Source organism: Arvicanthis niloticus, chromosome 5 (assembly GCF_011762505.2).
Source record: "Arvicanthis niloticus isolate mArvNil1 chromosome 5, mArvNil1.pat.X, whole genome shotgun sequence".
Classification (NCBI taxonomy): Eukaryota; Metazoa; Chordata; class Mammalia; order Rodentia; family Muridae; genus Arvicanthis; species Arvicanthis niloticus.
Window position 1 is genome coordinate 463,806 of NC_047662.1, and position 12,417 is coordinate 476,222.

General features: G+C 45.1%; 1 protein-coding gene across 1 annotated transcript; it reads right to left on the reverse strand.

Moving 5' to 3' along the window:
• Positions 1-95: 95 nt before the first annotated feature.
• On the reverse strand, positions 96-8,355 carry Ankrd65 (ankyrin repeat domain 65). The gene is made up of 4 exons (XM_076933569.1): positions 8,129-8,355; positions 7,798-7,988; positions 7,174-7,708; positions 96-6,500 (listed from the first exon to the last, which is right to left on the reverse strand). Exons 2-4 carry the CDS (start codon positions 7,986-7,988, stop codon positions 6,126-6,128), a joined length of 1,101 nt encoding a protein of 366 aa, XP_076789684.1. The 5' UTR covers positions 8,129-8,355; the 3' UTR covers positions 96-6,125.
• Between the last annotated feature and the right edge of the window lie 4,062 nt (positions 8,356-12,417).

The window sequence follows — 12,417 nt, forward strand, 5'->3', positions numbered from 1 at the left end:
ATAAATATTTTAAAGAGAGAGAGAGAGAGAGAGAGAGAGAGAGAGAGAGAGAGAGAGAGAGAAACAATTGATAAAAACAAATATCTGTATGATATTATAAGTTTGATTTATAGACTTATTTTCTATATGTTTATGCCTGTAAGTGAAACTGGAAGTAATAACTCAATGTTATAAAGAATCTACTAAACTTGTTTAGAAAATATTAAGCTGCATGAGGTAGAATTTAGCTGAGGGAGTGGTCAAGGATGGATAGCATGCTAACCAGAGCTTTTAGAAACCGTAGAAAAGAAAAAAATGTGTACTTATAACATAATTAAAATTTATATTTACAGCCCGGCGGTGGTGGTGCACACCTTTAATCCCAGCACTTTGGAGGCAGAGGCAGGCAGATTTCTGAGTTCGAGGCCAGCCTGGTCTACAGAGTGAGTTCCAGGACAGCCAGGACTACACAGAGAAACCCTGTCTCGCAAAACCAAAAAAAAAAAAAAAAGTATGTTTACTAGGACTGGAGATATGTGCAGTAGTTAAGAGCACTTGTTCTTGCAGAGGACACAAGTTCAATTCCCAGCATCCATATGGTGACTCATAACCATCCATAACTCCAGTTCCAAGGATCCAACACCCTCTTCCAGCCTCCAGGACACTGTATGCAAATGATGCACAGCCATACACCCACACACAAAATAATAATTTTTTTGAAAGACATTAACTTTACTGTAGTGAGAATTCTGGAATTTTGTGTATCTATGGGCTTTTCCACCTGCATCCAAGTTCCCCAAAATAATGACTCTAAGACTTATGTATGAATAAATGCCTAGGCCAATAGCTTTGGTGCCTTCCCACTAGCTCATAACTCAATCATTCCTTTTGACTAATCTAAGTCATGTCACATGGCTAGTTACCTCTCCTTCAGTTTCATGCGACCATCTTCCTGAGAGTTCAGGGTGAATCCTCACCATGCCTGATTCTATCCCAGAATCCCATCTCTGTACCAGAACTTCCACCTCCCTATTTCCTGCCTAAGCTGATAAGACAACAGCATTTTACTAACAGGTGATGCTCCCATACATTGCACACAAGTTTCTCTATACAATTTTGGTTAAAAAAAAAAAAAACCACAGAAATATTATTTGAATGTGATTTTGTTTAATCCCAGGTGTGGGGTTAAGGGGCTGCTGGGACTGTCGGCAGCAACTGACTATGATTTGTCTGCTGCTCTAGCAGAGGCGTGGTTTTACCAGCTGCAGATAGTTTCTGTGATTGTGTGACATTTGGAATTCTGGGGACTTTTCAGAGGCTATATAAATGCTAGGGCCCCTAGAGGCAGGGTTGGTAGTTGTTGGTCATTCAAGGGGGTGGCTGAGGTTTGTTAGTAGTCATGCTCAAATAAGAAACAAGGAAAAAATTAGATTCATCTCTCTCTCTCTCTCTCTCTCTCTCTCTCTCTCTCTCTCTCTCTCTCTCTCTCTCCTGTCCTATCTAGTGATAGGAGGTAAAACCAGGGGCGATAAAAAGGGTGGGTGGGAAAAAGAAGAACCCACAAAGAAGCAAAGGGCAGCTAGACTTTATGGAACTGGACAATGGTGGTGTAAGCCTTTAATCCCAGAGTTTGGGAGGCTGAAGCAAGTGAGTTCCAGGCCAGCCTGGTCTACAGGATTAGTGCCAGGATAGCTAAGGCTGTCTTGAAAAACCAAAAGCAAAGGGGGTGGGGGAGGCTTTTTTGCAAATATGTTTCTGTTAAGATTTGTTCACTAGCAGGGTTGGAGAGATGAATCTGTAATCAAGAGTACTTTCTGCTCTTCCAGAGGATCTAAGTTCAATTCCCAGCCCCCACCCACATGACTGCTCACAACTGTTTTTAGCTCTATTTCCAGGGGATTCAATACCCTCTTCTGACCTTCGTGGTCCCTGAAAGCACTAACTACACAGACATATATACATGCAGGCAAAATACCCATACACATAGAATATTAAAATAAAAATAATTTTGTTAAAAACAAAGATTTGTTCACTAAGATTAGCAGCAATTGGCTGCTATTCCCATAACAAAATGAGACAGCCCTGACTTACAGTTGCCCATTGGGCCTATTCCCATATCAAAGAGCATGCCATTATGGGACAGTTCAAAGGAACAGAATTGGATAAGGGCAACCATTAAGTCCTGGTTCTCTTACCCAGAAGATCATAATTCTGCTAGGCAGGAAAGATGACCTAGTTAACAATTGTCTGGGAAAAGAAGCCTGGTATGTCTAGACGTTAACTATGATAATAGTTTTACATTATAAATCTCTCCACTTGTCCAAACAACCAAACCCTGGAACGTCTGTTGCTGCAAAACAACATTTAATTTAATTATAAGCTCAACGTATTGCTTGGGGCCATGAAACAATATTAGCTGGATGGATTTATGCATTACCCAGATCAAGTCATACACTATTATTAAAAAGTTTTTTTCCTTATTATCTCTAAGTGCTAGAGTAGTTTTTCACTGGGAAGGCAAAACACCCAGAATCCTATAAAAATTTTCTCTAGTGAAAAAAAGTCATGGTTGGAAAAGGTTAAGTAAACTTGACCTTATCTAGGATCCATACACAACTTTTGCCAATGTTCTTTATAGCTTTTCTTTCTGTTCAGGAGTCAGTCCAGCTGATTCATTCATTACCCTTGATACTTACTTGTTGTTTAATCTCTCTGCCCCCCCTCTTTCTCTCTCTAATAGTTAAGTCCAAAAACTGTAGTCTTCAATCTGAGTTATTAGTTATTATTCCCTCATGCTTAGAATCAAGTTGTTTTGTTCTTTTGAGACAGGGGTATACAGTTCTGACATAGCACAGAAATTATAATGTGTCCTCAGTATCTGGTGCTAGAAATCTGTGAATTCAGTCAATTGTACCAACATCTGCCACGTGAGTCCTTACCTCCTGATTAAGACACCATTAAAGTGTGTGCATAGCACCCTCAGAAGAGGAAAAGAGATGGGGGTCTGTTACAACATCACAAATCCAATAGTTCTGAAGCCAAGATAGCCCAAGATAGGGTGCTGTGTTGGGGGGAAGTGAGCAGTTTCCATGACCTTACTAGCTATGGTGGGCAATTGGGAAACAGATGCTATCTTGAACAAGATGTTTAAGCAACACTTATCTGTAGGAAGCTGACCTGACAGACCTGACGGCTGGAAGGCACCGCAGGTCTGTCATGTCAGCTTGAAAAGCGGGCCGATTCAAAGCTGCTAAAAGCGGCGGAACTGCCGCCACTTCAAAGCAGCTACCTGTTTTTTCTTACGGTGCAGCCGCCGACTCAAGGCGGCTGCCCGTTTTTTCTCTCGGCGCCACAGACTAAAAGCGGCTGTGGCTGCCAGCCGAGAGAAGCAGCGCCGCAGCCTCAAAAGCGGCTGACGGGCTGACATTCGCCCGTCAGCCGCTGAGGCGACTATCCAAGATGGCGGCTAACTCAAGGCTTTCAGGGAAAACCATCAGTGCACTGCGCATGCGCAGTGCATTTAGGAACTTGACTCCAGCCCCTCCCAAACGGGCATGCAAATAAGGTACAACTAGGGTACCACGAACCTGGCCAATCACCCCACCCGGGCGGGGTATGCTAATGAGTATGCTAATGAGTCATTGCAAATTGACCAATCGGACACCTCCATGTGCTTTGCCACGCCCAGGGCTGGGGGTATATAAGTAGCCCATTCTGAGCATTCCAGTGAGTCTCTCCCAGAAACCTAAAAGAGCGCTTCCAATAAAGGCTGTTGAGAAGAATCCGGTTTGTCGCGTCTTCCTTGCTGGACAAGCGGGGTGCGACACTTATCCATGGCCTTGGCATTTTGAGATGATGTAAATGGTCTGTTCCTCATCAGATTCATGCCCACTAATTTGAATATTCATTGATTGTCTGACTTTCCCATCCCTTCCACATTTGCTTTAAGAAGAGCTTTCTGGACTAGGTGTTGGAGCACATACCTTTAATCTCAGCACTCAGGAGACAGAGGCAGGGGGATTTCTGTGAGTTGAAGAGCAGCCTGATCTACAAAGAGAGTTCCAGAACAGCCAGAGCTATTACATGGAAAAGCCCTGTCTTAACAAACAAACAAACAAACAAACAAACAAAAAGCTTTCCTAACTGGGAATAGTGATTTACACCTGTAACTCTGGTGCTCTGGAGCCCAAGACAGGATGTTTGCAATGAGTTCCTGCCAGCCTGGAATATAAAATAAAATTCTGCCTGAAATAAAAAAATTAAAGCTACCCTGGATTACAGAGCAAGTTGCAGGAGAGCCAAGGCTACACAGAAAACCCCTGTCTTGAAAAACAAAACAAACAAATAAGTACAAATAAAAGTGTGTACCACATCACCATGCCCAACTTCCTAAAGGTTTTCTCATAACAGAACAACAACAACAACAACAACAAAAGCCATGAACCAAGACATTTCTGAATACATTTGTGGAAATGTCAAAAAGGCATTTACAGCAAGATGGGGGGAGCTCTCCCTCCTACGGCCTCAGATGCTATCTGATGACATTTTTAGTTTTGGGGTTGGTGGAACCTTTATGCTTTTCCTCTGTTCTCGTAAGTTCCCTGTAATAATAACACTGTCTAATAACTGAATATGAAATTAAAAGGTTTGTATTACATGCTCCATCTGTAAAAAATTAAGTCTTTCCTCCTGACCACTTAACTCCCAGACTTAATGTATATAATTAAATTTATATATATTGTATATTTATATGTATATTAAATGCCTAGGCCATAAGCATTGGCTTGTTCTCTGACTTGGCAAATCTCCCCCTTGCCTCTCACTGTTTCCTAGAATCCTCTCGATCCATGCCCGATGTCTCACCACCTATTTCCTGTCTCAGCTCACTGGCCATAAGCTTTTTTTTTTATTGACAGGTGATGCTTATAAGCGATTCTACAAAGCCAGTGGACTACTAAGTTAATTCCAAAATATTCCTATTATTCACAGGTTGTTAGTTCTAACACAGAGGTGGGCAAGGAATAGGTGGCTATTTAGGAGCTAAGGCTGTCTTGAGATAAAATAATCTGGACCAGCAACGTGCCAACTCCTCTACATCAATGCGTTGCGGTCCAGTCAGCCTTTGCAGGTATACACAGCTTCTTTCTCAGAGCTCACTGACATTTGCATGCTAAGCAAGCATTTAACCAACTGAGCCATGTTTATAGACTGGACTGGTCTATGAGCCAAAAGTCACTCTTTGAAGTATCTTATCACAGAGATAAGAAAGGAAACTAATATGAAAGACAAAGGTAAACAGAACGTCTGCACATAAAGCAGGGGTAAGAGGGAGTCCCCACAGTGAACAGACAGAGGTGGAACCATGAGGTTTTAGTAAAATAAGTTGCCAAGACTTAACCCCACCAGTATGTGGAAGTTATACTCCTCAGGACAGAAATCAAGTCACCATCGACACTTTCTCTTTCCAAGAAGAAGTGGTCTCTCCACAGAAGGAGTCAGGAATGTTCTTGTCCTGTTATGGTCAAAAAAGCTTAGCCTCACAGAAGGAAAATCAGGGATGGTGGGGGCTGTGGCGCTCAGTCAGCCAGCAGGTTGACTGCACCACTACCAACAACCATGAATTTACTTCAGGAATTCAGGGACTAATGAGGGGCGGGGCTTTAATAATGGGTTCTGGCTAACACCCAAAGAGACATCACCCCTGAATAGAAATTCTTTGCAGCTTACATAGATTTTGAACATTTCATGTACACTGTCATCTGTAACTCTCATTTAGGTTCCAGCACCAACTTACATTTTAAGCATTTAAACATGTTTTACAGAGCCGGAAACTGCAAGTGAGACCATTTTGAAAATATGGGAGATTTACACAGCAAAGAAATATTGTCACAGTTATTTCAAAATAAGCCTGCTTGTTTTTAAGTTGTTAACCACTGTTATCTTACCTGCCTGGCAGAATTATAATCCTTTTGTTGGGTGAACATGATGTAATTCGTAGCAGTCTTTGTAAATAAATCTTAAAAAAATATTCTCTATAACCAAACTCTTAATTTTGTTAGAAGTACAGCCCTGCGTTTCTTATCTTTCTGTAGTTTCTAAGAAGATTGGTTAGTATAGGAAATCAGGCAGTGCCTGGGGCAGACATCCTATGAAATCTGGGCCATTTCACCCCACTGTGTCATTAAGGTAGAGTTGGCTCCTCGGCTCAGCAAAATCTCCATAGTGGTGCTCTGGCCACACTCCACGGCAAGGTGCAGAGGGGTCTTGTGGAGCCAGCCAGCTGCGTTGACTTGTGCACCCCTGTCCAGGAGATGGCTGACAACTTCTACATAGTCTCCCCGAGCAGCGTAGTGCAGAGGTGTGAGGCCCAGCGAGTCTCGGGCATTTACTTCAGCGCCCTTAGCCGCTAGCAGCTGTGTAACATGTAAATACCCACCAGCGGCAGCCCTGTGGAGTGCAGAGCGGTTGTTCCTGTCCCTGATATTTGGGTCTGCCCCATGGCCCAGCAGCACCTCAACGTCCTGGAAAAGAAAAGGAAGAAGATGAGAGAAATTACCTCGGTCCAGCGGGGTGAGGATCTGAGCCTGGTGTCTACCTCATCCAATCCCTATGGCCTCTTTTTTCTTTTAGGAATGAATGGGATGGAATCTAAAGCAGCCCCAGATTTTTTGATCAAATTCAACACTGTGCAAAGGCTGCCATCCTCTGGCGCCTCCTGGGCCCAACTAATCTTGAGCTCCAGCCAAATGTTTTACACAGATATTTGTTGCCTGGCATGGTGGCCCATACCTTAAATCCCAGTACTCAGGAGACAGAAGCTGGAGTACCTATGGAAGTTCAGGAGCAATTTAATCGCTATAGAGAGCTTCAAGCCAGTCAAGGCTATATAGTAAGATACTGTCTCAGAAAACCAATCTATCTATCTACCCATCTGTTCACCTAATACATTGTTATGGACCACCAGAACAAAGTGAGCTTGTCAGGTATGGGAGACCTCCCCCGGTGCCGTTCAGTAGGGAAGTTATATAAGGAAGGCCCAACTCGAAACAGGCTCAGCTCCCAAACCCTCCACCCTGCCCACCTGTGCATCTTTCTACTTTGTTCCTCTCCTCCCCAAGAGCCTATGGAAGTAAGTGTAGGGGATGAAGCCCTTTGGCTTCTGGCACAGTCATTGCAGATGAAGGCTGGACCTACTTGGTGGTGGCCTAAGCCAGCTGCCAGGCTCAGCGCAGTGGCTCCCGTACTGTCCAGGGTGTCCACCTTTGCCCCCAGTGTCAGGAGAAGCCGCAACACTGACGCACTTCCAGCTATTGCCGATACCAGCAGGGCGCCGTCCAGGTCTTCGCTGCCTCCAGCAGTCAGCAGCTCCAGCACCGGCAGTTGCCCACAAGCCGCTGCCCAGTGTGTGGCAGTCCAACCTCTTATGTCTTTCACATCAGGGCCTGAACCTGGAGCCGCCATGAGGCATGTAACCAGTTGCGTGCGGCCCAGAGCAGCTGCCCCGTGCAGGGGCGTGAGGCCCGTTTGAGAGCATGCAGCTGCTGAGGCCCCACGTCGCAGCAATAGTTCTGCCACGTTCGAGTGCCCATGCCAGGCAGCCTCGTGCAATGGTGTGCGCCCTGTATGGTCAGCTGCACCTGCCAGGGCCCCACGCTGCAACAGTAGGCGAACCAGTGGTGCGTGCCCTCGCATTACAGCCAGATGTAGCAGAGTCCTACCTGTGTGATCCCTGTGGGGTGTGAAAGAAGTTATCATGCTGCCCAGACGTTCAGCCCCAGCCAGAGAAAGAGTCTAGAGCTAATTAGTCATGAAGCTCACCTCTCCTCCACATTGGCACCTTGCCTCAGCAGCTGCATCACCAGGCTGGGAGCACCCCACCACACTGTCTGGAACAGAGTACTCCAGCCCTGAGATGTAAGAGGTCTTTCTGTCTTGTCTTCTGGGGCCTCCTCCTCCTCCCAGACCAGCTTCATCCACTGTAATTCCTGCTCCAGCTTGCTGGAATCCATCTGGGGGGAGAGCAGAGACCTGCATCCACCCTAAGGCCCCTGGCTGGTTTACCTTACCTGTCCCTTGTCACCATGTCACCACCCCACCAGGAGGACTCATATATCCTTTAGCTTTCTGTCGGGCTGTGGACTCCAATTACCTCCAGAGGGAGCTGGCACAGGAGCTCTGTCTTCTGGTTGACTCTGGTTCTCCCTGTTTTATTTCTAGTCTAGCCTCATTCTGGGAGACTAGATTGGGAGGTAAGACAGGGTAAAGGGCTGATGCTTCCTTTTGCACCATGTGAAGGCCACCAGACACTGTTCATTTAGTAATCTGAAGGGAGTCTCTGCCTGCCAGGTAGCACCCCTAGCCCGAGCACCTTGGTCCCTTGCTGACTACTAAAGCTCTTGGCCACACTCCCAGGAAGAAAGGCCAGGACAGGTTGGGAAGGACAAGCAGGAACATGCCCTGAATGACAGCCCCTCCTTCCTCCCTTCCTCCAAATAACACAAACTTTAATATGTTCTGACTTGCTCCCAGGTACCCTGAGACTACCTGCCCCCACTCCAACTTGGGGTTGGAACTACCTCTCTTCCTGTTCAGATTGTTGGGGAGGGGACACAGTAAGGTTCTATCCTTTTTTTTTTTTTTTAATAAGAAGTTTTGAAAGAGGAAAAGGTTCACCACAGACATCTGAACAGTGGGGTTGGAAACTCCTGGAGAACAGGTTAAGACAGGCTAGTGCAGACCACGAGAGGGAAGAGATGTCTGGGTGGGAAGAGGCAGAAGCAAGCATGTTTCTGGAACAGGAGCTGTACGTATGTCTAGAGGTAGAAAGGGGGCTGTAGGAACAAGGCATTCATGTGGACCCTTGACTCTGGTCCTGGAACAGAAAGGGCAGGGTTACCCACCTGGCCAGATTCTAGTTGTGGGCAGCAGGGCCTTGCTAGTGGATCCCAATGGCTAGTCCCTGTAGTTCTCTGGAGGAGACTGTCCAACAATGAGTAACACAGCATGGAGCTGTCCGTTTTTATCGCCAGCTATCCAAAGAAAGAAGTGTCTTAAGAGACATATTTGGACTCTCTTCATCCTGGGAACAGCAGCCCTTCCAAGTGGTACAAAGAAGAGTCTCCAAACAACTGTGTGAAGAAGACACCCCCCCCCCCCATCTCTGAGGCCCTGCCCAATGGAACGCACCATTCCATTTAGATGCCACTTCCAAGGGCTTAGAGCCTAACAGCCAAACTGAAGCAATCTTTACCTCTGACCCGGTTGTTTTCTGTCAGGGGCAGCTTTGCTTATACACTGAAGGCCTAAAATCAGCCATAGGCCTAAGTCAGCCTGGTAACATAACCTCGGGTCTCTGTGGAAAAACACTGAAACAGATAGCTATAGCTATCTTATATCTTATAAGATACTGTAAACAAGCAGCTTTGGTGGAAATTTGCTAGCCTAAGTCGTCATAGACCTTGTAGATGGGTAACTTTAACAAGCAGCTTTGGTGGGAAGTTGCCAAGTCTTAGTCACAGACCTTGTAGATAAGTAACCCTGGTGGACAATAGCAACTTAGATAAGGACAAGTGAATCATAGGTGGAGTCCCCTGTCCCCTGAAGCTTCACCCAGCTGATACTCTGTTCTGGAAGATATCTGTACTCCCCCTGAACAGTCACTTTCCTGCGTCATCCCCTTCCCCCACATTCTGCCTTTTTGTGTATATAACCCCTGTGTGAAAAAGTAAAAATTTCAATTTGATCAGACTATAGACAGATCACCATTCTTTGTGTCTTTGTCTGTCCACCCCAGCACCATCCCCCCCCCCTTCTCTCTTTCAGGTGACCTCTCCAGACCCTTGTTTAATGCCCTGCTGGACAAGACAGTTTTCATCTTACCACTCAACAGAAATCTGTCAATTATTTTTTTTTTGTTAGCTTGGTTTTGTTATTACACACCTTTAATCCCCCAGCACCTGGGAACAATTATTGATTTTATTTATTTGTGCATGGTTGGGAGTTACGTGCCCAGTGGAGGTCTGATGACAACCTGCAGAAGTCAGTTTTCTCCTACCAGGTTATAAACAAGCTTACCTGCAAACACCCCTACCTTTTGGACCATTTCACTGGCCAAAGTCTGTTCATTTTAAATGTCTTTCTCTCCTAAAGGTAGATGCTACTTAAAAACATGTTTCATAGGCTAGTCAACAAGAAGCCAAGATCTAGACCAACATAAACATTCATAGTGGGATGTGTAGTGAGAAGTTTCATTCCTTTAAAAAACACAGAAATATATCATATCATTTTAACCCCAGGTATGGGATATGGGGCTGCTTCACATTGTCCACAGCAGCCAACTGTGATTTGTCTCATGCTCTAACAGGGGTGTGATTTTGTCAGCTGCAGATAGTTTCTGCAATTGTGTGACATTTGGAATTCTGGGAATGTTTCAGAGGGTATGTAAATGCTAGCTAGGGCTCTGAGAGGCATTGTTGTTGTTGGTTGTTGGTGGGCTGTTGTTTGTTATTTGTTAAGTAGTTGTCTTAGGGTTTTACTGCTGTGAACAGACACCATGACCAAGGCAACTCTTACAAGGACAACATTTAATTGGGGGCTGGCTTACAGGTTCAGAGGTTTAGACTATTATCATCAAGGCAAGAGCATGGCAGCATCCAGGCAGGCATGGTGCAGGAAGAACTGAGAATTCTACATCTTCATCTGAAGGTTGCTAGTGGAAGACTGCCTTCCAGGCAGCTAGGATGAGGGTCTTAAAACCCACACCCACAGTGACACACCCACTCCAACAAGGCCACACCCACTCCAACAAGTCCACACCTCTAATAGTGTTACTCCCTGGGCAGAGCATATACAAACCATCTCTTTTTCTTTTCTTTTCTTTTCTTTTCTTTCTTTCTTTCTTTCTTTCTTTCTTTTCTTTTCCTTTTTTTTTTTGTTTTTTTTTTGTTTGTTTGTTTGTTTTTTGTTTTTTTGTTTTTCGAGACAGGGTTTTCTCTGTGTAGCCCTGGCTGTCCTGGAACTCACTCTGTAGACCAGGCTGGCCTGGAACTCAGAAATCCACCTGCCTCTGCCTCCCAAGTGCTGGGATTAAAGGCATGTGCCACCACTGCCTGGCACAAACCATCTCAGTAGTCATTCTCAAAGGAAAAAAAAAAAAAAAAAAAAAAAAAAAAAAAAAAAAAAAAAACAAGAAGAAATTAGATGTCTTGATGGCGAAGATCAAACTTGCCCCAACAATTCGATGCCCCAATCAGCAAGAAGTAGTCTAATGATAATGTTTGCTCTCTTTCTCCTCTATCCTTCTCTCTCTCTTAGCTAGTGTTGGAGGGTTGAAAGGGTGGGGAAATGGTGGAGAAGGGTGGGAGAAAAAAGAACCCACAAAGTAACCAAAGCCCGACTACAGGGATAAGCTGAGGCTTCAGCTCCCAGCACCCTCCTTCCACACAGGATGATATAAGAGTGAGTCAAGCACCCTGTTGCTGAAAAGCCATTTTCATGAAGCAGCTTAATGGGGGTGGGGAGATGGGAGGATGGAGAGACCCCTATTACACTGGATCTAGGGAGGCTGTAATTCTGTTCATGCCAGCTTCCCTTGGCCCTTTACAGGATCCCTGTCTTCCTAGAACGTCTGTGGCTTCTTCCATCAGCTGCAGCTGTCCTTGTTGGAGCTGTGCCAAGCTATCAGGACAGCCGCATAGTTCACAAGCATATACAGACTTTCTTTTGAAACCAAAAAGCCTAAAACAATTCCTGGAAAAATTCTGTAGTTTGAGCGTGTCTTCCCAAAGTTCACATTCAAAACTTCTTTTCTTTCCCTTTTGTATTAATTAATTTTTAATTTACGTTTATCCTGAAAAACTTATTGCCAGGCATTGGTGGTGTATGCCTTTAATCCCAGCACTTGGGAGGCAGAGGCAGGCGGATTTCTGAGTTCGAGGCCAGCCTGGTCTATAGAGTGAGTTCCAGGACAGCCAGGGCTACACAGAGAAACCCTGTCTCGAGAACATCCCCCCCCCCCAAAAAAAGTATTTGTTGATGATGTTGGCAGGTGGGGCCTTTGAGAACTAAGGTTAATTCAGACCATAAAAGTGAGGCCCTAGCATTTATGACTTACACATTCACACAGATACACATACATAAATTGTGTGTGTGTGTGTGTGTGTGTGTGTGTGTGTGTGCATGCACTTCAATGTGAGTACCCTCAGAGACAAAAGTATCAGATCCCCTGGAGGTGGAGCCACCATAAGCACTAACTGTACACCCCTGTCATCCTGTGAATCACTCCACAATATGAAGTCACCTGGTGTCAGCTAAGGGGAAGTATAGTGGATAGGCCTGGGAAATGAGATGATAGTTTGCCCCTAAATAGTAGCTATTGATAGGGCTTCTGTCATCGCCAAGATCTGTGAAATGAAGCCATTGTTTGGGAGAACTGGAAGA